Source organism: Somniosus microcephalus, chromosome 13, assembly GCF_052327205.1.
Source record: "Somniosus microcephalus isolate GS21.2 chromosome 13, FLI_Smic_1.0, whole genome shotgun sequence".
In the NCBI taxonomy this organism is placed as follows: Eukaryota; Metazoa; Chordata; class Chondrichthyes; order Squaliformes; family Somniosidae; genus Somniosus; species Somniosus microcephalus.
The window spans coordinates 27,024,792-27,046,060 of record NC_140999.1 but is presented as its reverse complement, the minus strand read 5'-3'; the positions used below and the strand labels follow the sequence as shown (position 1 = coordinate 27,046,060).

Sequence of the window (21,269 nt, the reverse complement as noted above, 5' to 3'; positions counted from 1 at the left end):
AAGGGAGTTCCAGGATTTTGGCCCAGCGACAGTGAAGGAACGGCGATACAGGTCCAAGTCAGGATGGTGTGTGGCTTGGAGGGGAACTTGTAGGTGGTGATGTTCCCATGCGTCTGCTGCCCTTGTCCTTCTAAGTGGTAGAGGTCGCGGGTTTGGAAGGTGCTGTTGAAGGAGCTTTGGCGAGTTGCTGCAGTGCATCTTGTAGATGGTACACACTGCAGCCACAGTGTGCCGGTGGTGGAGGGAGTGAATGTTGAAGGTGGTGGATGGAGTGCCAATCAAGCGGGCTGCTTTATCCTGAATGGTGTTGAGCTTCTTGAGTGTTGTTGGAGCTGCACTCATCCAGGCAAGTGGAGAGTATTCCATCACACTCCTGACTTGTGCCTTGTAGATGGTGGAAAGGCTTTGGGGAGTCAGGAGGTGAGACACTCGCCACAGAATTCCCAGCCTCTGGCCTGCTCTTGTAGCCACAGTATTTATATGGCTGGTCCAGTTCAGTTTCTGATCAATGGTAACCCCCAGGATGTTGATAGTGGGGGATTCAGCGATGGTAATGCCATTGAATGTCAAGGGGAGATGGTTAGAGTCTCGCTTGTTGGAGGTGGTCATTGCCTGGCACTTGTGTGGTGCGAATGTTACTTGCCACTTGTCTTTTCATTTTCAGATGTTTTTATGATACCACTGTGGGGTTTTTTTGACTTGTGGTCTAGAGAGCATATTGACTGATAATGTTGTTCAATCATTCATTTGAAAATTCTTCATGTAAATTAAAGGATTTATTATGTGGCTGAAACAGCAAAGTTACCATCACATCAATGAAATAGGGTATACATGTTTCAACTGTCAATTTTTCTGAAAGTGGAAACCGTTTTCTGTCGCTATATTGTAGATGGAGTGGTACAGAGTCTGCAGAAGCTACCAACAGCATCACCGCCCTTCGACGGAACTGGAGTGGAAAAGTATATGAACTCCAGAGAAAAGGGGTTACTGTTATTGAACTGAATTCTATTGAGCAGCAACATGTGAAGTTTATCTCAGAATTTATATATTTACAAAAAAGAAATCTACGGCATGCCGCAGTCACCACTGAGGTAAGAAATTGTCACTGTCAAAACTATTTGTAATAAATTTGTTAACAATATAAAGATGTTCCCTTCTATAGAAGGCTTCCAATTCATCTCATCGTGTCTGACAGCTGGAGCCAGCAAAACACCCAAGGAATTAATTAATAGCTGGTTCCCCACATGGTGAATGCAGAGAAGACAAATCGCTGCAGATTGGAGTTCAAGGTCTCAACCACAGCATGCATTGACAAAGCTATGGCTGAACTTAGGTTCTCAGCAAAGGTGCCCCCACTACAAAGAACCTTGGAGTAGCCACCTTCTCCATGGTTATCTGTAGCTTGGTCAGGTGGTCATCCATCACCACACAGATGTGGTTTGTGAACTCCTTCAAAGATACTATGCAGAATGTTTAGTACACTCTCAAATGATTGCCTGAACTACTGATGCGAGCTACCAAGTTGTATTTATTGACAGGCCCACTCAGTTCCAAATCCAAGGCCTTAGGAGCGACAGGAGCCCTCAAATTGTCTCTCCAACTAGTAGGTTGTGGCTCCTCAAATTCCACCACTAGTTGCTACTAATGACCCACACTGTTTACCAAGTACTCTGTCCAACTGCACCCCACCCAGGGAGTGGGTGTATCTGTTTAAGCTACCCACTGTAGGAACGCGTGATGCGGGAGTCTAGACATTGAGCTCTGCCACTTTCTACTATTGGGAACTTATAGGAGCAGAACAAGTTCTAGAATGTTGGCTGTAACACCCCTTGAAAAACTGCGTACATCCATTATATTATGCTGCAGTCCTACCTGTGTGTGAAGGAGTGACCATGATTAAGGAAATAAAAAATGATAAACAAAGGATAATACTACCCACAAGCTTGGGAGACCTCTGACCTCACTCCCTCTATAGCATTCATATTTAGAATCTCTAGGATCCTCTTTATCAGGAGCCAAATGTCATATGTTAACTAACTCTCCCTCCAGTTTGCTTGTGAGGCTGCCATTTTGTGCAGCCTACGCCTGCCACATCTCATTCCTAGGCAGCCAGTCTGCTTCCAGTCTTCTACCAATACCACTATAACAAGCCATTAGGAGGTACACCAGAGCAATACAGTGTTGATTCCTGTCTCTTTTCTCTCACTCACCATGGGGAAGCATCCATCCTTCACTTTACTCTTTTGCTTGATAGCTTGGTTGAGATTGTGAACTTGCCATAATAAGACATGGTTCAGTTTCAATAGCCCAAATGTAACGGGGGACGAGCATCAAGCTCGGCCCGCTTGCTGACGTGAGGCCTGGGTCATTTTAACTCTCAGGTCTTATTTCCTTATTTAAATAAAGCCCAACTTTAAACTAATTAGTGGGGGGGGGGGGGGGCGGGAGGTTTCAGGAGAGCAAAAAGTAAAAATGTCAGCGGAGAAGGCAATAGAGCAAGGTAGCAGTGGGGTAGAGTGTGCCAGGAAGGGACAGAATGTATAAAGATAAAGGTAAAGTAGTAAAGGGGGTAAAAGCAGGAATAAATTGTCACAAAACATATTTAAAAGTTCTTTATCTGAATGCACGCAGCATTTGTAACAAAATAGACGAGTTGACGGTACAAATAACTACACATGGGTATGATCTGGTGGCCATTACAGAAACATGGCTGCAAGGTGACCATGACTGGGAACTAAACATCCAGGGGTATTTGACAATTAGGAAGGACTGACAGAAAGGAAAGGGAGGTGGGGTGGCTATGTTAATAAAGGATGGAATCACTGCAATAGTGAGAAATGATATTGGGTCAAAGGATCAGGATAGTGAAACAGTTTGGGTGGAGATAAGGAATAATAAGGGGAAAAAGTCACTAGTGGGCGTAGTCTATAGGCCTCCTAACAGTTGCAACTCTGTTGGTTGGAGTATAAATCAGGAAATAGTTGGGGCTTGTAATAAGGGAACAGCTATAATCATGGGGGATTTTAACTTTCATATTGACTGGACAAATCAAATTGGGCAGGGCAGCCTTGAGGAAGAGTTCATAGAGTGCATTAGGGCCGGGTTCCTTGAGCAGTATGTTACTGAACCAACCAGGGGGCAGGCAATCTTAGATCTGGTCCTGTGTAATGAGACAGGATTAATAAAAAATGTCCTAGTAAAGGATCCCCTTGGAATGAGTGACCATAACATGGTTGAATTCCAAATTCAATTGGAGGGTGAGAGAGTTGGATCTCAAACCAGCGTACTAAGCTTAAATAAAGGCGACTATGAAGGTATGAGAGCAGAGTTGACTAAAGTGGACTGGGAAAATAGATTAAAGTGTAAGACGGTACATGAGCAGTGGTGTACATTCAAGGAGATATTTCACAACTTTCAAGAAAAATATATTCCACTGAGGAAAAAGGGGCGTAAAAGAAGACAGCCATCCGTGGCTAAGTAAAGTAATAAAGGATAGTATCCAACAGAAAACAAGGGCATATAAAGTAGCCAAATCTAGTGGGAGGATAGAAGATTGGGAAGCATTTAAAAGCCAGCAAAGAATAACTAAAAGATTAATTAAGAAAGGGAAGATAGATTATGAAAGTAAACTAGCAAAAAATATAAAAACAGATAGCAAGAGTTTCTACAGTTATATAAAAAGAAAAAGGGTGGCTAAAGTGAATGTTGGTCCCTTAGAGGACGAGACCGGGAAATTAGTGGTGGGGAACATGGAGATGGCAAAAACGCAGAACAAATATTTTGTATCAGTCTTTACAGTAGAGGACATTAAAAAAAATCCCAACACTGGACAAACAGGGGGCTATAGGGGGGGAGGAGCTAAACACGATTAAAATCACTAAGGAGGTGGTACTCGGTAAGATAATGGGACTAAAGGCGGATAAATCCCCTGGACCTGATGGCTTACATCCTAGGGTCTTGAGAGAAGTAGCGGTGGGGAGTGCGGATGCATTAGTGGTAATTTTCCAGAACTCCCTGGATTCAGGTAAAGTCCCAGCAGATTGGAAACCTGCTAATGTAACGCCCTTATTTAAAAAGGGAACTAGATAAAAGGCTGGAAACTATAGACCAGTTAGCCTAACATCTGTGGTTGGCAAAATGTTGGAGTCCATTATTAAGGAAGCAGTAACAGGACATTTGGATAAGCATAATTTAATCGGACAGAGTCAGCATGGTTTTATGAAGGGGAAGTCATGTTTGACAAATTTGCTCGAATTCTTTGAGGATGTAACAAACAGGGTGGATAAAGGGGAACCAGTAGATGTGGTGTATTTGGACTTCCAAAAGGCATTTGACAAGGTGCCACACAAAAGATTACTGCACAAGATAAAAAATCACGGGATTGGGGGTAATATACTGGCATGGGTGGAAGATTGGCTATCTAACAGAAAACAGAGAGTTGGGATAAATGGTTCATTCTCGGGTTGGCAATCTGTGACTAGTGGTGTTCCGCAGGGGTCAGTGCTGGGACCCCAACTCTTTACAATCTATATTAACGATTTGGAGGAAGAGACCGAGTGCAACATATCCAAGTTTGCCGACGATACAAAGATGGGAGGGAAAGCAGTGAGTGAGGAGGACATAAAAAACCTGCAAAAGGACATAGGCTAAGTGAATGGGCAGAAATTTGTCAGATGGAATATAATGTTGGAAAGTGTGAGGTTATGCACTTTGGCAGAAAAAATCAAAGAGCAAGTTATTATCTAAATGGAGAGAAACTGCAAAGTGCTACAGTACAAAGGTATCTGGGGGTCCTGGTGCATGAAACACAGAAGGTTAGTATGCAGGTGCAGCAGGTGATCCGGAAGGCCAATGGAATCTTGGCTTTTATTGCAAGGGGGATGGAATATAAAAGCAGGGAAGTCTTGCTTCAGTTATACAGGGTACTGGCGAGGCCACACCTGGAATACTGCGTACAGTTTTGGTTTCCATATTTAAGAAAAGATATACTTGCTCTCGAGGCAGTACAGAGAAGGTTCACTCGGTTGATTCCGGAGATGAGGGGGTTGACTTATGAGGAAAGGCTGAGTAGGTTGGGCCTCTACTCATTGGAATTCAGAAGAATGAGAGGTGATCTTATCAAAACATATAAGATTGTGAGGGGGCTTGATCGGGTGGATGCGGGGAGGATGTTTCCACTGATGGGTGAGACTAGAACTAGGGGGCATTGTCTTAGAATAAGGGGCTGCCCTTTCAAAACTGAGATGAGGAGAAACTTCTTCACTCAGAGGGTGGTAAACCTATGGAATTTGCTATCCCAGAGAGCTGTGGAAGCTGCGACATTAAATAAATTTAAAACGGAGATAGACAGTTTCCTAGCTGATAAGGGAATTAGGGGTTACGGGGAGCGGGCAGGGAAGTGGATGTGAGTCTAGGTTCGGATCAGCCATGATCCTATTGAATGGTGGAGCAGGCCCGAGGGGCCGTATGGCCTACTCCTGCTCCTACTTCTTATGTATGTTCTTATGTTCAACTCTTACCAAACCCAGTGTCAATGAGGCCCCAGCGGGTGGGAGCAGGCAAGCATGGCAGGAGGCTGCTGCCAGGGCCCACTAGGACAGTCCCCAGTAAAGATATGTCTGGGGCGGAGGGGAGGGTCTGGAGTAAATCATGGGGGAGGGAAGCTTAGGGCAGGGGAGGCCCTAGGTTGACTTGTGGAAAGCATTACAATCCTAGTGGGGCCTGCAGAAGCCTCTTTAACTCAGTTTTTTTGGGCCTGCTGCTTCTTTGTGCCTGTAGTTGCTGGCGAGGGGAGCACCAGGCACTGACCTCACTGAAAATTTGTTAAAATGGCGTTGGGGTCTGAATGACATCTTCAGACCCCAACCTTTGCATTTCAATTAGGCCCTTGGTATTAGGCAGTTAGGGCCTGAGATGCTGTATGAATTGCGCTGGTAAAAGTGGCATTGTGCTGCCACGATTTTAACTCCCCACGTGCCCCGTTCTCATCAGGGAGGTTAAAATCGAGGCTAATGAATCAGCAGTCTGTAGAAACTGGATCATTTTCTCTTTTTAACTGCTCACACTGAGACTGGATCACTTACCCTATTTACATTATAAGAATGAGGTTCCAGTGCATCTAGTAAACTGCCGCTCAGCAGAGAGAATCCTTTGTACTGCAAACTACTGAAACTTGAGTTTTGTTTTCAGCAATCTGATAAACATAAAAACAGGAATGGAACAAACAATTTGCATCTTTCCTTCTTTATTTACAACAGGAATTGATACATATGCATAACAAAGAAAGCCGGACTGTTGGGAGCTGTATTTCTGAATCCAATGCTGGTACGTTCATGTTTTATTTTTCTTTATAGTGGTATGCCTTTTCTTTAAATAAACGATACACTGGGTTGCCCCAGTGTCATAAAATGAATAAAAAACAAAAGTGCTGCGTTGAGGGGCACAACTAATAGAAAACTTAAGCAATATTATTTACCCATCCACCAAACACTCCAGTCCCTGTGGTGCCCACCGGTCGCGGAAGGCCTCAAGCGTACCGGTGGACATCCTGTGCTCTTTCTCCAGGGCCTCCCTGGCGCGGAAGAGAGGCAGGCAGCCAGAGTGACCACCCCCATGGGCCACGTCCAACCAGTGGTATATGTTTTGAGACTGCACTGACCATGTTATTTTTCTGGTCGACTTCAGATCATTGATTGCTGCACCATTTTCCTGACGGGTGGCAGTTCTCCTTTGTTCAGTTTTCTCCTTTTCTGAAGGTGCTGACTCATGGAAGGTTCTGACTCATGGAAGGTTCTGAGTCATGATGTAATACGAGTCTCAGGGCACCAGCAGCCTTCAGATACCTCACCAAAGTATCCATTCTTTTTGTGCGAGCTAAACTGTGATCAGGTTATTCAACTTGTGAGAAGCCTAATCAGGTCACATGTAAACTTTGCCACAGGAGTCAATGGCGAGAGAAGGGGGAGGGGATGGGGGAGTTGTGGGTTGGAAGAGAGGGACTAATAAGCATGGAGATGGAGTAGGGTGGAGAGGAGGGGGAGGTGGATGGAATGGGGAAGGAAGAAAGGGGAGGTTGGGGAGGTGGAATCAGGAAGGGGAGAAAGGGCTGAAAACTACTGTGAGGGGCCAAGATGCTAATCAGTAGAGAAAACCGAATAATGATATGCTGTTCAGTAGGCGGTTGGGGGAAGCTGGAGGCTCAGTGAGGTAGGAATGAGGCAGTTAATGCCACTCACTTGGGGGCAGGGGCAAGAGCCAGAATGCTGCTCAGGAGTGGTGCATGCAGGGAGCTATCATGTTGTTCAGTAGTGAGGGTGTACATATGTTGCTGGCAGCCAACTGAAGGAAAGAGAATTTCAGAAAATGATGCTCAGAAGTGGGCAACTTTGTTGACATGATGCTGAGTTGCCCATCTAGGTATTGTGCAAGTCTGGCGCTATCTGCCCAGTGGGTGGGGCAGGAGAGCACGTTACCCAGCGGTTGGGAGTTTAGACAACCTAGTGAGGGGGGGAGATGAGTGTGTGAAAATGTTGGAGGCGAGGCGTGTCGGAAAGGCTGAACAAACGAGTGGTTGAATTAGGGCAAAGTAGATTGATGCATCATGGAAATGGGGCGCAAAGAAAAGTTAGCTAGCAGGGTGGGGTGGAAGGAAAGTTGGGAGAGCTGTGAGGTAATACATTTTACAAATAAAAATTACATTTGGTTTTAAACATAATTTATTACCTTCTATACTTACCTATGACTGGAGAGTCTAGAACTAGGGGCCTCAGGAATTGGGGTCGGCCATTTAGGACTGAGATGTGGAGGAATTTCTTCACTCAGAGGGTTGTGAATCTTTGGAATTCTCTTCCCCAGAGGGCTACAGATGCTCAGTCGATGAGTATATTCAAGACTGAGATCGATAGATTTTTGGGCACTAAGGGAATCATGGCGTATGGGGATAGAATGGGAAAGTGGAGTTGATGTAGAAGTTCAGCCATGATCTTATGGAATGGCGGAGCATCCAATATATAATAGGAATATACCAAAAACATCCTTTCTTTTTTTCTTTAGGACAGTCCTTATTCTGCGTATTTCCAGAATCACTGGTCTGTTTGGAAATGTTCTGCAAAGATGTTATGGAGCTCTCTGAGGAACTGTACAAGAACTCTGTCCATGTGCTGGAATCAAATGCAACAATTCTGCCTGATCCTGCCCAGGAATGGTGGAAAGTAAATCTTCCAGATTGGATGCAGTACATCAGTAGGGTGTTACCTGCATTAGAGGACACAATTATTAACATTCGGAACATAACACATCAGTTTCTGGAATATTTTAAAACAACCTCTATTGCTTGTAGCCTGAAGAGCCATCCAGATGTGGGGTACTATGTCAGTGACTACGGTTTTAAAGAGGCATACATGAAGAAAGTGTGGCACTTGTAATAGATGTGCAGAAAGTTATACAAAGCAATATGGAGGGCGAACAATCTGTGCAAGTCTGTGATGTATGGTTGAATGTAAGTAAATACAAGGAAAGAAAAACAATCCGCTCTCATTTCTTTCATCTCATCCCAAAAAGGTTTGAGGGGAAAGCATGGAAGAGAATCGAGATATATCACCTTTGGAAAGTGAGCCAATGTAATTAGTGCAGTTGTTCTATGATTAGTTGTTCCTTTAAATGAAGTTAAAACACCAGGGTCCATATTTTCAAATGATCATATGTACCAAGTTATGAAATCCACTGACTTGCTTTCTGTACACAGACTTTAGTCCAGTTGAATAATTACACTTTGTGTCATCTTGTAAAAAAATTAATTGTAACTGTCCCCCTAGAACATTATTCATTAATAGCTCATTAAGATTCCCTTTATTCAAAGGCCGTTGGGGACCCGGACCTGCAGTCATAGCTTTTGTCAAGACAATCTGAAATCGCGAGATAATTCTGATTATTTGATATTAGGATAATTGGGTTAAAAACAGATCTTGTATTATAGTCAATGATACCCTGTTCAACCATATGTCATGAATGTACTATCAATGACTTATCAAAATCTAGTTTAAAGTTGTTCAAAATATAATACCTTGTATGTGTCAGGGGATATATAGTTTGTCTGACTTGCATTTCATCACAAACTATGTATAAATTATCACATAATACCAATACTAACTGACAAAAGTATATAACGCTCCAAATGGTTTTACAACTTTGAATGTAGGACGATTTTCTTCCACTGTACTTTTATGCAATATCTTAGAGTAATTGTATGTAATTATTATGTACAAAGATACTGTCAAGTGGAGCTGTTGTGCATAGTTGCCTCAAAGTAAAACACAAAGTTCATTAAATACTTGTCTGAAAGTACATTTGAAGCTTCTCTTTTAAGTCTTAACTTTGCCATTTTCCTAAAACAGTTCATTTTAAAATGTAACTTTGAATCAGTTCTGACACATTACCTAGCTCAATTATTCTATGTGAAGTCTTAATTCCACAAATTATCCAGATCCAGAAGAACTTCAGTTTCTTGGTGATTTTAACAAGAACAGTTGAATAATAAGGAAATGTGCTCTTTGGTACAGATTATTCCCATTTGCTCTGACACAATTGTGTACCCCTTCCAAACAATGCCTTGGATGCGGATTATCCGTCTTACTTTTAAATAGGCGAGTGGAAATGGGTTGTAAGAGAGATTGTACCTTTCAGTTCATGTAGTTATTCAATAGCAGTAATTATTTTAATCTTTCATTGATGAGTAACAGTGTAGTGTTGGCTCAATTTTCTTTATATCTTAAAATTCTTTGTATACTTACTATGCTTTGCCCTTGTAGGAATATAAGATATAATTTCAGATGTCTATTAAGTATAGTAATTATGTGCACAAAGTAATCAATTCTATAGCTATAGTGTAGCTACTAGCCTTAGACTGGCATCTGTGCAGCGAAAAGTGACAAAACCCAAATTATACTGCCGACTGTGGACTACACAGACTGGTGAGAAAATAGCTCTGTGTATGTCTGCTTGGGTGCATCTGCATTGCTCCGCATTCCGAACAGCTCATTTTGAATGTTGAGAGTGGGCAGGAATGCCTGGATGAGATTATCTAATTCTGATATTGAGATGCAAGTGTATAAAGTGTTCAGAAGGCCCAATGAGGACCATCTGCAAAATGCAGCTTCACACAGGGCTGGTGTTATAGTGCACCCAATGTGAACTCAAACTAGTGTAAGTCGGCTTCCTGGTGGAGTTCTCGCATCGCTTGGTTTGGATCAGGGCCTGACTCCCAAGTTATGTTGCCACTTTCACATCCATGCGCACCCAAAATTGCTTTATTAATCGACAAAATGGTGGCAGTATAGTTGCATTCTTAAAATATTCCCTTTCACAATTTTATTTTTTAGATCAGTTGCAGAACTCCAGGTTATTCTCCCCTCCCTGGATAAAAAAAAAAATCTTTTGTTTATATATTATATGCAAATATGCAGCATTTATGAAATGTCTTAATTGGAAGAGAAGTTTAAATTCAAGCTGTTAATCAATGCATGCTAAGAACACTCATTCTAACACTTTTAATTTAACATTTTAATTTCTGTTTGGTTGCTATAGTAACAATGCTAATTATGATCTGGCAGACGAAACTGGGAAGCAGCATTCATAAAATCCAAATCCACATGTTTAGAATCAATTAATTAAATTCAGCAATAGAAGGACGACAGCTACAAATAATGGTTACAATCATTTCATGAGCGCCATCTGTCCAGTTTTATTGCAAAAAAGGAATCCTTTTTATTAATCACATTTTCTCCACAAATTTACTTTTTGAATATAATATAGACCTAGGGCATTCTTTTAAGGATACCAAATATTTAGATAGGATTATTAAAACTGTTGTACAGCGAGAAATTGAAGACTGTAGCTTAGGGTAAGGGTGCCCAAAGTACACATCAAGTCTATCTTTTGATCTTGGTCTATGACTATATCAAACAGGCCATTTAAGATTAAGCACCATTGCATAACACAGTGAAAAGTCCTGAGCTCAGGGATCACAATACGTTTACACAGTGGTAATGTGGTTGCAAATGATTAAGATGTACCATCGGAAATAAAGGCGTGGTTGATGTTCATGTACAAAACAAATAAGGCGTAAACAAAAATGCTTTTAAAAATTAGAAGTATATAATACCCAGCAAAACAAAGGTAAGTACTGTGCATAGTTAAAGAAAATGAAGGCAGCTAAAAGATTTTTTGGAACAGATGATAGTGGACAACTGTGGTAGTAATGGGAAAAGCTTTTTCAGGTATGTCAAGAGTCAGAGGACTGTATTAGGCCACTGAAAGATGCTCATGGATAGGTTAGAAAGGACTCGCAGAGTATGGCAGAGATACTAAATGGTTACTCTGCAACAGTTTTTACTCTTGATGATCCTGAACTGGCACCATTAAGTGGTGCTGTTAACAATACAATTGTTAATGTTAAGATAGATGAGGTTATCATCTTAGATAGAATAAGGAACCTTAAAATAGATCAGGCTGCCAGCCCAGATGATATCCACTCAAGGATTCTTAAGGAAATTGGACAGGTGATATGCAAGCCCCTTGCCTGTATTTTTAACAGCTCACTGGAGTTGGTGACTGTTCCCCTAGACTGGAAGAATGCGAACGTAGTTCTAATTTTTGAAAAGGGTTATAAGGCAGAACTGCATAACTAGTTTTACTTCAATAATAGGTAAGATGCTCAAAGGAATCATTAGGGTGCCCTATATGACCACAGATAGAAATGGTCTTATCAAGGACACCCAACATGGCTTCCAGAATCGGTCATGTCTCGCCAAGTTAATGGATGAGGGTAACCCAGTAGAAATTGTCTATTTGGTCTTTCAGAAAGTCCAGGTACCTGATAAGATATCTCACAAGAGGCTTTCTTTACAAGATAGAATCCTGTGGAATTCGTGGTAATCTGCTGTGGTGGATTGGGAACTGGCTGAATGCCCATAGGTAGCAGTCAATGGATTTGGTTACCAGTGGTGTCCTGTAGAGATCGGTGTTAATTTGCTATTTTCTATTTTCATTAATGATTTAGATGTAAGTGTTGGAGGAATAATATGCAACTTTGAGGATAATACCACAATATGTGCGAGTATTAAGCCTGTAGAGGATGCTCAACTACTGCAGGCCGCTCTAGATGTGTTGGAAGAATGGGCCTGTGTTTGGCAAATTACGTTTAGTTTAGAAAGGTGTAGAATTATGCACATGGGATGATCAAATGCTGAATATACTTACAACTGACAGGGAAGAGAAATAAAGCCAATGGTAAAAGAGATCTGGGTATTTTAGTGCATCACTCTCTAAAGGTTCATGGCCAATGCTGTGAAACTATAGCTAAAGCAAACTGGGTTCTAAGTTGTAGTCACCGGTCAATTCACTAGAACAAAGCATACCATTTTGTCCTCGTACAAGGCCTGGTTAGGCCCGTTGGAATACTGTGTCCAGTGTTAATCTCCTCACATAGTGGGGGATATTGAAGCTCTGGAAACGGTGGAGAGGAGGGCCACAAGATTAATACTTAGTTTAAAACACCTTAGTTACAGGAAACTTTCGATTTACCGGCACCTAAATAACCGGAAATGTCGGTTAACCAGCAAAATTCAGGAGTAGGTTTTACTTCATACTTGCCTTCTTCCATCTGTGCTGTGCAAGGGTGTGGCTGCAGCTGTTGCTAAGCTACAGAGACGCTTGAAACTTATGTTCATTGTTCTACAGTTGTTGCTAAGCAACAGGGTTTGTTGCTTTATACGGAGCTGTCAGCTCTCCCTATCTTTTACTATAGCGTTCGGTTATCCGGAATTTTTGATGAACCGGCACCACGTCGGTCCTGGCCGTGCTGGATAAAAGAAAGTTTCCTGTACCCAGAAAGACTCAAAGAACTGGGTCTGTATAGCTTAGAAAAGCATAAATTCAGGGCAGAATTGATCGAGGATTATAAACTATTGAAGGAACTAGATTGTGTTTATGTGGACCAATTATTTCAACTGGATAGGTTCGGAGGATCAGGGGTCATGTTTACAAGTTATGTAAGGGAACTAGGTTGGATGTTATGCAGTTCTTCTTTCCCCAGAGAATAGTGGACCTGTGGAACACCTCGTATAAGAGGTAGGTACCCTGTAACATAAATCAGGGTTTATAAGAACATAAGAATTAGGAGCAGGAGTAGGCCATACAGCCCGAGCCTGCTCCGCCATTCAATAAGATCATGGCTGATCTTCAACCTCAACTCCACTTCCCGCCCGACCTCCATATCCCTCGATTCCCCTAGAGGCCAAAAATCTATCAATCTCAGCCTTGAATATACTCCACAGCCCTTTGGGGTAGAGAATTCCAAAGATTCATAACCCTCTGAATGAAGAAATTCCTTCTTATCTCAGTCTTAAATGGCCGACCCCTTATCCTGAGACTTTGCCCTTAGTCCTAGACTCTCCAGCCAGGGACAACCTCTCAGCATCTACCCTGTCAGTCCCTCAGAATCTTATATGATTCAATGAGATCACCTCTCATTCTTCTAAGCTCGAGAATATAGGCCCAATTTACTCAATCTATGTGATTCCCACGACTAGTTTTGATTGCCTAAAGGGGTGAGAGAGCAGTTTTCCAGATTTTCTTTTCTAATTGTTGTTACGATCTGGAATGCATTGCCTGAAAGTGTGGTGGAAGCAGATTCAGTAATAACTTTCAAAAGGTAATTGGATATATACTCGAAAATGAGAAATTTGCAGGGCTGTGGGGAAAGGGCAGGGGAGTGGGACTAATTGGATCGCTCTTTCAAAGAGCCGGCACAGGCATGATGGGCCGAATGGTCTCCTTTGGCACTGTATGATTCTATGGTTTTGTGTTTTATGTTTTTTCGCAGAATGCATGGCTCCAAGCAGGTGGGGAGATGTCTGCATTGTGATGCATTCGGCATCACAACTATATAGAATAGGCTAGATGGACCAGAGTGTCTTTTTCTAGCCCTCATTTGCATATGTTGAGAAAATAAACTGGGTGATATTCTACCATTCGAGTAACTTGCAATATGGCTCTAAACACGTCACAACATTTGCAGGAAGTGTTCCTGTCATTCGGTCCTCCTTTACTGTACAGTTGTTCAGGCACAACTCTCATCATCGGCACACCTCTTTCAAAGATGTGACTTCAGGAGCCTTATAAATCAGGAAGATGGTCCAGCACACAGATGAAGTCACCTATGAGCTGAATGAACATTAACAGATGCTCTTTATTTAAATAGATGCTTCAATAATTCAAAGTGTCTGCTTTTCACGTTGCACCTGTTTTTTCCAAACACTGTTTTTGAGTGAACATCCAAACCGGTTAAGCCTCCCAGTATGCTCTCTATATAGAATTAATTAATTGCGCTATATATTGGGTTCCATGCTGCATCAATATTAAAGACATCGGCCCAGAAATTCAGGTCGGGAGCTTCCCGCGGGTGCAAGCCTCCGACCTGCACTTACCTTGCGCGCCGGCCGTTGAGCTGTGGGCCCGTGAAATTCCGATCCTGGGCCTCCTCCAACTGCCGGCGCGCAGTGCTTGCGTATCCCAGGGGCGCAGTTAGTTCGAAGCGTCCCCTGGGATCACGTAGGCCATGGGGAGCCAATTGGAGCAGGAAATGCTTCATTCATAAGTTTGACAGGAAGGGCTTATAAATACTACGAGCCCCAAAACATCACTAAATCTTCAAATAAATTTTAAAAATCACATTTTTAAAATAAACTATAAATTACATGAAATAACTTTTAAATAATAATTTAAATTTTTGAAAAAAATAATTTTATTTTCTAACGGGGCTAAAAATAAACTTACCTTTCTTTAAAGTATTAAAAAATAATAAACCTATGGAAAAAATGTTTTAATTTTAATTAATTCACCACTTACCTTGTAAAAAGCAGGCCTTGCAACTGCTTTTTATATGTGTAACTTCTGGAGACTTACCCTCCCGGAGAAACCTGCAAAAAAAACGCCAGTTCAATGCGCACGCGCAGCCTCTCCGGCGCACGAGTTCGAACTCTGAACCCCTTCTTTCAGGGGAATGGAAGTGCCGGTTTCCCGCGCATGCACGAAACCGGCACTTCCATTGGGCTTACGGGCGAGTACCCCATGCGTACTCACCCGTGGAGACCCGAAGTTCTGGGCCAATATAGCTTGAAGTAAGGAAGTGATCAAATTATTCATTGAACAGGAGTGTTTCCCCTTACTGTTCACATAAAAGGCTGTATAGATTCCCCCTGCCAAAGGGGTCAAGGGGAGACTGTTACATCCTTATATTATTACATCGTTAAATGGAACTACTTTGGTTATATAAACAATGCGAATGTATATTTATACACTCCGGGATATACCTGTTTATACACTGTATGAATAGAACTGCGTTTATGTGCTAAACCATAAATGTATTTTGATGCTTTGGCAACATAAGATGTAACTTATCATGCCAATAAAGCGATTTGAATTGTGAATTGTGAATAGTGTATTTATATTGCTATGTGGTACACTGTGAAAGGCAGTGCAAGGTCGGACATCTTGTATCACTCCGCACCATGCCGCAGCAACATCATGAAAGCAAGAATACAGCTGAGTAAAAGTAGTAACTAAAATGAGTTAAAAGTGTCTGTATTATATAGTAATAAGAACACAAGGAAACACAACATGGTGGCAGCGGTATAAGCGAGTACAACTTGTGCCATACAAACTACGAATAAGATGAAAAGTGAATATATGAGTTGATCATGAGTGCCGGTGTCTGTGGTGATGGAGCGTGAATCGTACAGGCAACTAAGATGGCGGCTGCTGCTGCACTGACTGCGCAAATGCAACCCCTCATGAACTGGGAAGCCGACAATATAGTGGAGGCATTCTGCAAGTTCAAACAGAAATGTGACCTTACATTCAAAAGCTTCCTGAACGGTACTGCCAACGAAGAAAAGGTTAGTTACATTCTGTTGTGGACAGGAGAAAAAGGTCTAGATTTGTATAATAGCTGGAGTTTGACTGAAGAGGAAAAGGAAAACCCTGCGACAATCTTTGAGAAATTCAGCAACCATCTAGAGCCTAACTCCAATCACCGTATACACAGATACAAATTCCAGAGTCTAAGACAGGAACCTGGTGAAACAGCTGACAATTTCCTGACAAGGCTGAGAAATGAAGCCAGCAAGTGTGCATTTAAGGAAATGGAGGAAAGGCTTGTGGACCAGCTGATATGGGGGTCAGCGCATGCAGAGGTACAAAAAGCCCTGATAGGGAAAGAAAAGCTCGAAATAACAGAGGCTATAGATACTGCGAGAACTCATGAAGCAGCAAATGAGAACGCTGATTTTTCGAACAGCTGACATGCGGACGGCTTCTGAGACGGACAACAGAGTGGATACAGTGAGAGAAAAGTACTACACACGAAGACATGCACATGACAACGGGAGAAACATGTGCAGAAACTGTGGAAGATGGCACAATTATACAGACAGGAGGAAATGTCCAGCATATGGAACAAGCTGCAATACATGTGGCAAACTAAACCACTGGGAAAAGAGGTGTAGAACGAAGAAAGAAGGAACATACATCAAAAATAAAGGCGGACAGCAGAACCAGAGAAAGAAACACAATATCCATGCCATGGATGAACAGGATGATGATGATTATGGTCATAATACACTAAACATCAAAACCATAAAGGTACAGCTTCATGAGATGTCCAGAGCGGCAAACACTCTGAAGAGAGAACTGCACACCATCATCCAAATTGAAAAGAGGGTCAAAGGTCAGCCCACAACCATCAACTTAAAGTTGAAGCTGGACACAGGGGCCCAGAGCAACATTCTCCCATTGAGACTGTACCAGCAGATCTTTCCCAAAAACTTGAGAGAAGATGGCTACCCGAAAAAGGGTTGTTTAAAGGCAAGTAATGTCACGCTGACAGCATACGGGGGAGTGCGATGAAACAACTCGGAACAACCTTCGCCAAAGGGACACATAAAAAAAAGATCAACTGCATGTTCTATGTCACCGACACTGAGGGGCCAGCGATCCTGGTATTAAACAGCTGCGAGAAGTTGAGATTGATCTCAGTGCATCACGAGCTGACGGAAACGTCACTGAGGATAGACAGCAACACCCCGCTGGAGAATCGCCCACAAATCAAGAGTAAAAAAGACTTGATAGACATGTATCCGGAATGTTTCGATGATACAGTGGGATGTTTCGGAGATTTCCAATACCACATCACCATCGATCCAGAGGTAAAGCCCGTTATCCATGCTCTATGAAAAGTACCCATCGAGCTGAAGACAAAGCTTGAAAGAGAGCTAAAGGAGATGGAAGAAAAGGGAGTGATCGTAAAGGTCACTGAACCCACAGACTGGGTAAACTCAATTGTGATACGAGAAAAGCTAAACGGGCATCTCAGAATATGTTTGGACCCCAAAGATCTAAACCAGGCGATAAAGAGGGACCACTATCCCACCCCAACGCTAGAGGAGATTACGCCATCACTGGCAGGAGCCAAGGTTTTCTCAAAACTTGATGCCAGAAATGGATATTGGAACGTGAAGTTGGATGAGGAATCAACAACACTGACAACATTCAACACACCATTTGGGTGTTACAAACTCCTGCGGCTACCATTCAGTTTAAAGGTCAGTCAAGATATCTTTCAACAGAAAGTAGACGAGACATAGAGGCTGTGGAGGAGCTATAGGAATAGCTGATGATATTCAGATCTTTGGAGCAGATGAAAGAGACCATGATATGCACCTACATGAGGCTGGCATCAAGTTAAATGCCGATAAGTGCATAGTTAAAGTCAAGGAATGCCAATTCTTCGGTATGATTTATACACCAGAGGGAGTCAAGCCAAGTCCTGAGAAGATTGCTGAAATGAAACCACCCAAAGATAAAAAAGAGCTGAGGAGTTACCTCGGCTTGGTCCAATACATGAGTTCTTTCATCCCAAACATGTCGGAACATACAACAAATCTCAGAGAGCTAATGAAAGAAGACGCCGAATACCAGTGGTCTGAATCACATGAAAGGAATTTCAAACAACTTAAAGAATTGTTGTGCAGAGAAACAAGTCTGTCATATTATGACAGAAGAAAACCAGTCACTCTACAAGTAGATGCTTCTACCAGAGGACAAGGGGCAGCTCTTGTGCAGGAAGGAAAGCCAATAGCTTTCGCATCAAAGGCCTTGACGTCAGCCGAGACGAGATACGCCAACATAGAAAGAGAACTATTAGCAGTAGTGTATGGATGCGAGAAATTCCATACATACCTGTATGGAAGGCAGTTTACAATAGAGAGTTACCATCGTCCACTAGAACAGATCTACAAGAAGAATCTGTGCAAAGCACCTACAAGGCTCCAAAGCTATGACTTCACGCTTAAATATAAGCCAGGAAAGGAAATGGTGCTAGCAGATACGTTGTCTCGATTGTCACCATATGAGAACCACGAGGTGGAGGGTCTAACAGTAAAAATCCACCACCTAGTGAGTGTTACCCCTACAAAGCTCAGTCAAATCAGAGATGAGACTAGCAAATATGAGGAATTGCAACTACTCACACAAGTGATACAGGGGTGGCCGGAGAGAATCCAGCAGGTACAGGCGACAATTCGTCAATACTGGACGATTAGAGACGACATCGCAATAGAAGACGGTATTCTCCTTGCTGGATCGAGGATCATCGTGCCAAAGACGATGCAGACAGAACTTCTCCATCTAATACATGAAGGCCACATGGGAATGGAGAAATGCAAGCTGAGAGCCAGATCAGCTGTATACTGGATAGGCATGTACAAAAATATCTAACAGATGGTTTCTGCATGTGGTATATGCCAGAAATACAGAAATGCACAACAGAAAGAGATGATACCTAGTGAAATACCGTCAAGACCATGGTACACTGTTGGGGCAGATCTCTTCATGTGCAATCAAGAATGGTATCTCATAGTGGCAGATTACTATTCCAAGTTTCCTTTTGTGAGAAGGATGAAAGATCTGAGAGCCACAACTACCACCAGAATTGCAAAGAGCTTGTTTGCTGAACAAGGAATCCCAGAAAAGGTAATTTGTGACAATGGAACCCAGTTCACATCGAGTGAATTCAGAGCTCTGGCAGAAAAGTATGGGTTCAAAATAGTAACCTCATCCCCACATTTTCCAAGGGGACACGGGTTCATCGAAAGACAGATCCAGACTGTCAAGAGAACTCTCATTAAAAGCAGTGAGATGGGGGGAAGACCAAGACCTTGCCCTCCTATCACTCAGATCAACACCACTGAAAGCAGACATGAAATCACCTGCAGAATTGCTGAATGGGAGGAAGTTTAAGACTACCCTACCAGCAAAAATACATCCTCCCCAGGACCAGGAGGACTTCAGACAGAAGCTGGCAGAAGCACAAGTCGTAGGAAGCAAACATTACGACAAACATGCAAAGATGCTACCAGAATTGCTGAATGGGCAATCAATGCATGTGCAAGACCCGGTGTTGAAAACCTGGAATCCAGCCAAGGTCATTGGAAAAGCTGATACTCCAAGATCCTACTTCGTAGAGACCGAACCTGGTAACCAATACAGACGGGAACAGACTCCACATCAGACCTTCACCTGAACTGGTTAAGCAGCAGCCATCAGCAACATTGACAACACCAGCTACCACAAGCAGTACGATGCCAGAAACAAGCGCCACAAATCAAACAACCACGAGCATGCACACTCCAACTCCAAGTGCGACAGCAACAAGAAGAAGAGCGGAACACACCAAAACACCGCATAGAGGAGTGGTTACCACCAAATCCACAAGATGGAGGGGCAACATCCAACCACCTGAGCGATATCGTGAATAAGAAAACTCACGATTCTTTGTATTTAATAGTTTAGATATATTTTTAAAATTAAATTAAATTTCATGTTTTAGTTTGTTTGAGAAAGAGGGATGTTACATCCTTATATTATTACATCGTTAAATGGAACTACTTGTTACATCGTTATATGGAACTACTTTGGTTAGTGTATTTATATTGCTATGTGGCACACTGTGAAAGGCAGTGCGCAGTGCAAGGTCGGACATCTTGTATCACTCCGCACCATGCGGCAGCAACATCATGAAAGCAAGAATACAGCGGAGTAAAAGTAGTAACTAAAATGAGTTAAAAGTGTCTGTATTATATAGTAATAAGAACACAAGGAGACACAACAGAGACATCCCTTGTTCCTACAAATGTATACTCATCAGCAGGATTTGATAATAGAAATCTCCCAACACTTTGGAGAACACGCAAGAGAGACAGAGTCAGGGATCCATCATTAGTACACTGAAGCACTGGCTGGATCAAAGAAAGATTGTCATATCTTTATTGGGTAGATTGATTTTAGTAAAAAAATACTCCATGCTTCTGCCAACAATGCCAAATTACATAATCTTTTTAAAAAAATGCTTATATACATATAAAAAGGTGCTACCTTATCAAAGGACGGGAGGATTCAGACCCTGCAATGATGCATTTTGACGCAAAGATTTTTGTTCCTGTACCAGTTTTGAAAACTGTGCCCCTGTAAATGTAAAGTTAATGCCCATCTCATAGATTTTAAGATCTAGACGTTGGCAACGTACTTAAAAGCCGCGGGCGGGCGCATTTCACTAAAGTGACTGGGACTCACTAAGATTTTCCAAACTTTGGCCGATTCTATTCCACTTTGAGAAGGAGAAGCAGCAACCTCCCGAGGAGGCCACTCCATTTCCGGGACAGCGCTCTCACCGAAACTCAGAGCTTGAAGGCGGACATCACGATAATTCTGCGTTTAAACCCTCCGCCGAACATCTCCCTCACATTAACTCACTCACACACTCTCTCTCTCTCCCCACAGATGCTGGCCTCTTGCACCAAGCTCGCTGTCTTTATCACTCACACTCTCCACAGTTGCTAGCCTGGCCTCTTGCACCAAGCTCGCTGTCTTTATCTCCCTCACTCTCCACAGTTGCTACCCTGGCCTCTTGCACCAAGCTCGCTGTCTCTATCTCCCTCACTCCCCACAGTTGCTACCCTGGCCTCTTGCACCCAAGCTCGCTGTCTCTATCTCCCTCACTCCCCACAGTTGCTACCCTGGCCTCTTGCACCAAGCTCGCTGTCTCTATCTCCCTCACTCCCCACAGTTGCTACCCTGGCCTCTTGCACCAAGCTCGCTGTCTCTATCTCCCTCACTCCCCACAGTTGCTAGCCTGGCCTTTTGCACCAAGCTCGCTG

The 21,269-nt window shown here is 42.7% G+C and overlaps 1 protein-coding gene and 1 long non-coding RNA gene across 3 annotated transcripts in view; one reads left to right on the top strand and one right to left on the bottom strand.

Annotated features, from left to right (window-relative positions):
* The window catches only part of LOC147108161 (uncharacterized), a 19,263-nt gene extending 9,672 nt beyond the window's left edge, over positions 1–9,591 (top strand). Inside the window, exons 2-4 of the mRNA XM_086004680.1 lie at positions 890–1,091; positions 6,258–6,324; positions 8,053–9,591. Coding sequence (XP_085860806.1) covers positions 890–1,091; positions 6,258–6,324; positions 8,053–8,423 — 640 coding nt within the window. The 3' untranslated portion in view covers positions 8,424–9,591. The remainder of the gene's footprint in view (positions 1–889; positions 1,092–6,257; positions 6,325–8,052) is intronic.
* On the bottom strand, positions 7,698–21,269 carry LOC147108160 (uncharacterized). Of its 2 annotated transcripts, none has more exons than XR_015080537.1 (2): positions 20,686–21,269; positions 7,698–8,253 (listed from the first exon to the last, which is right to left on the bottom strand). It is a non-coding gene; the product is annotated as an uncharacterized LOC147108160 (long non-coding RNA). The 2 variants fall into 2 exon arrangements; XR_015080536.1 differs by lacking the exon at positions 20,686–21,269 and adding an exon at positions 20,488–20,674.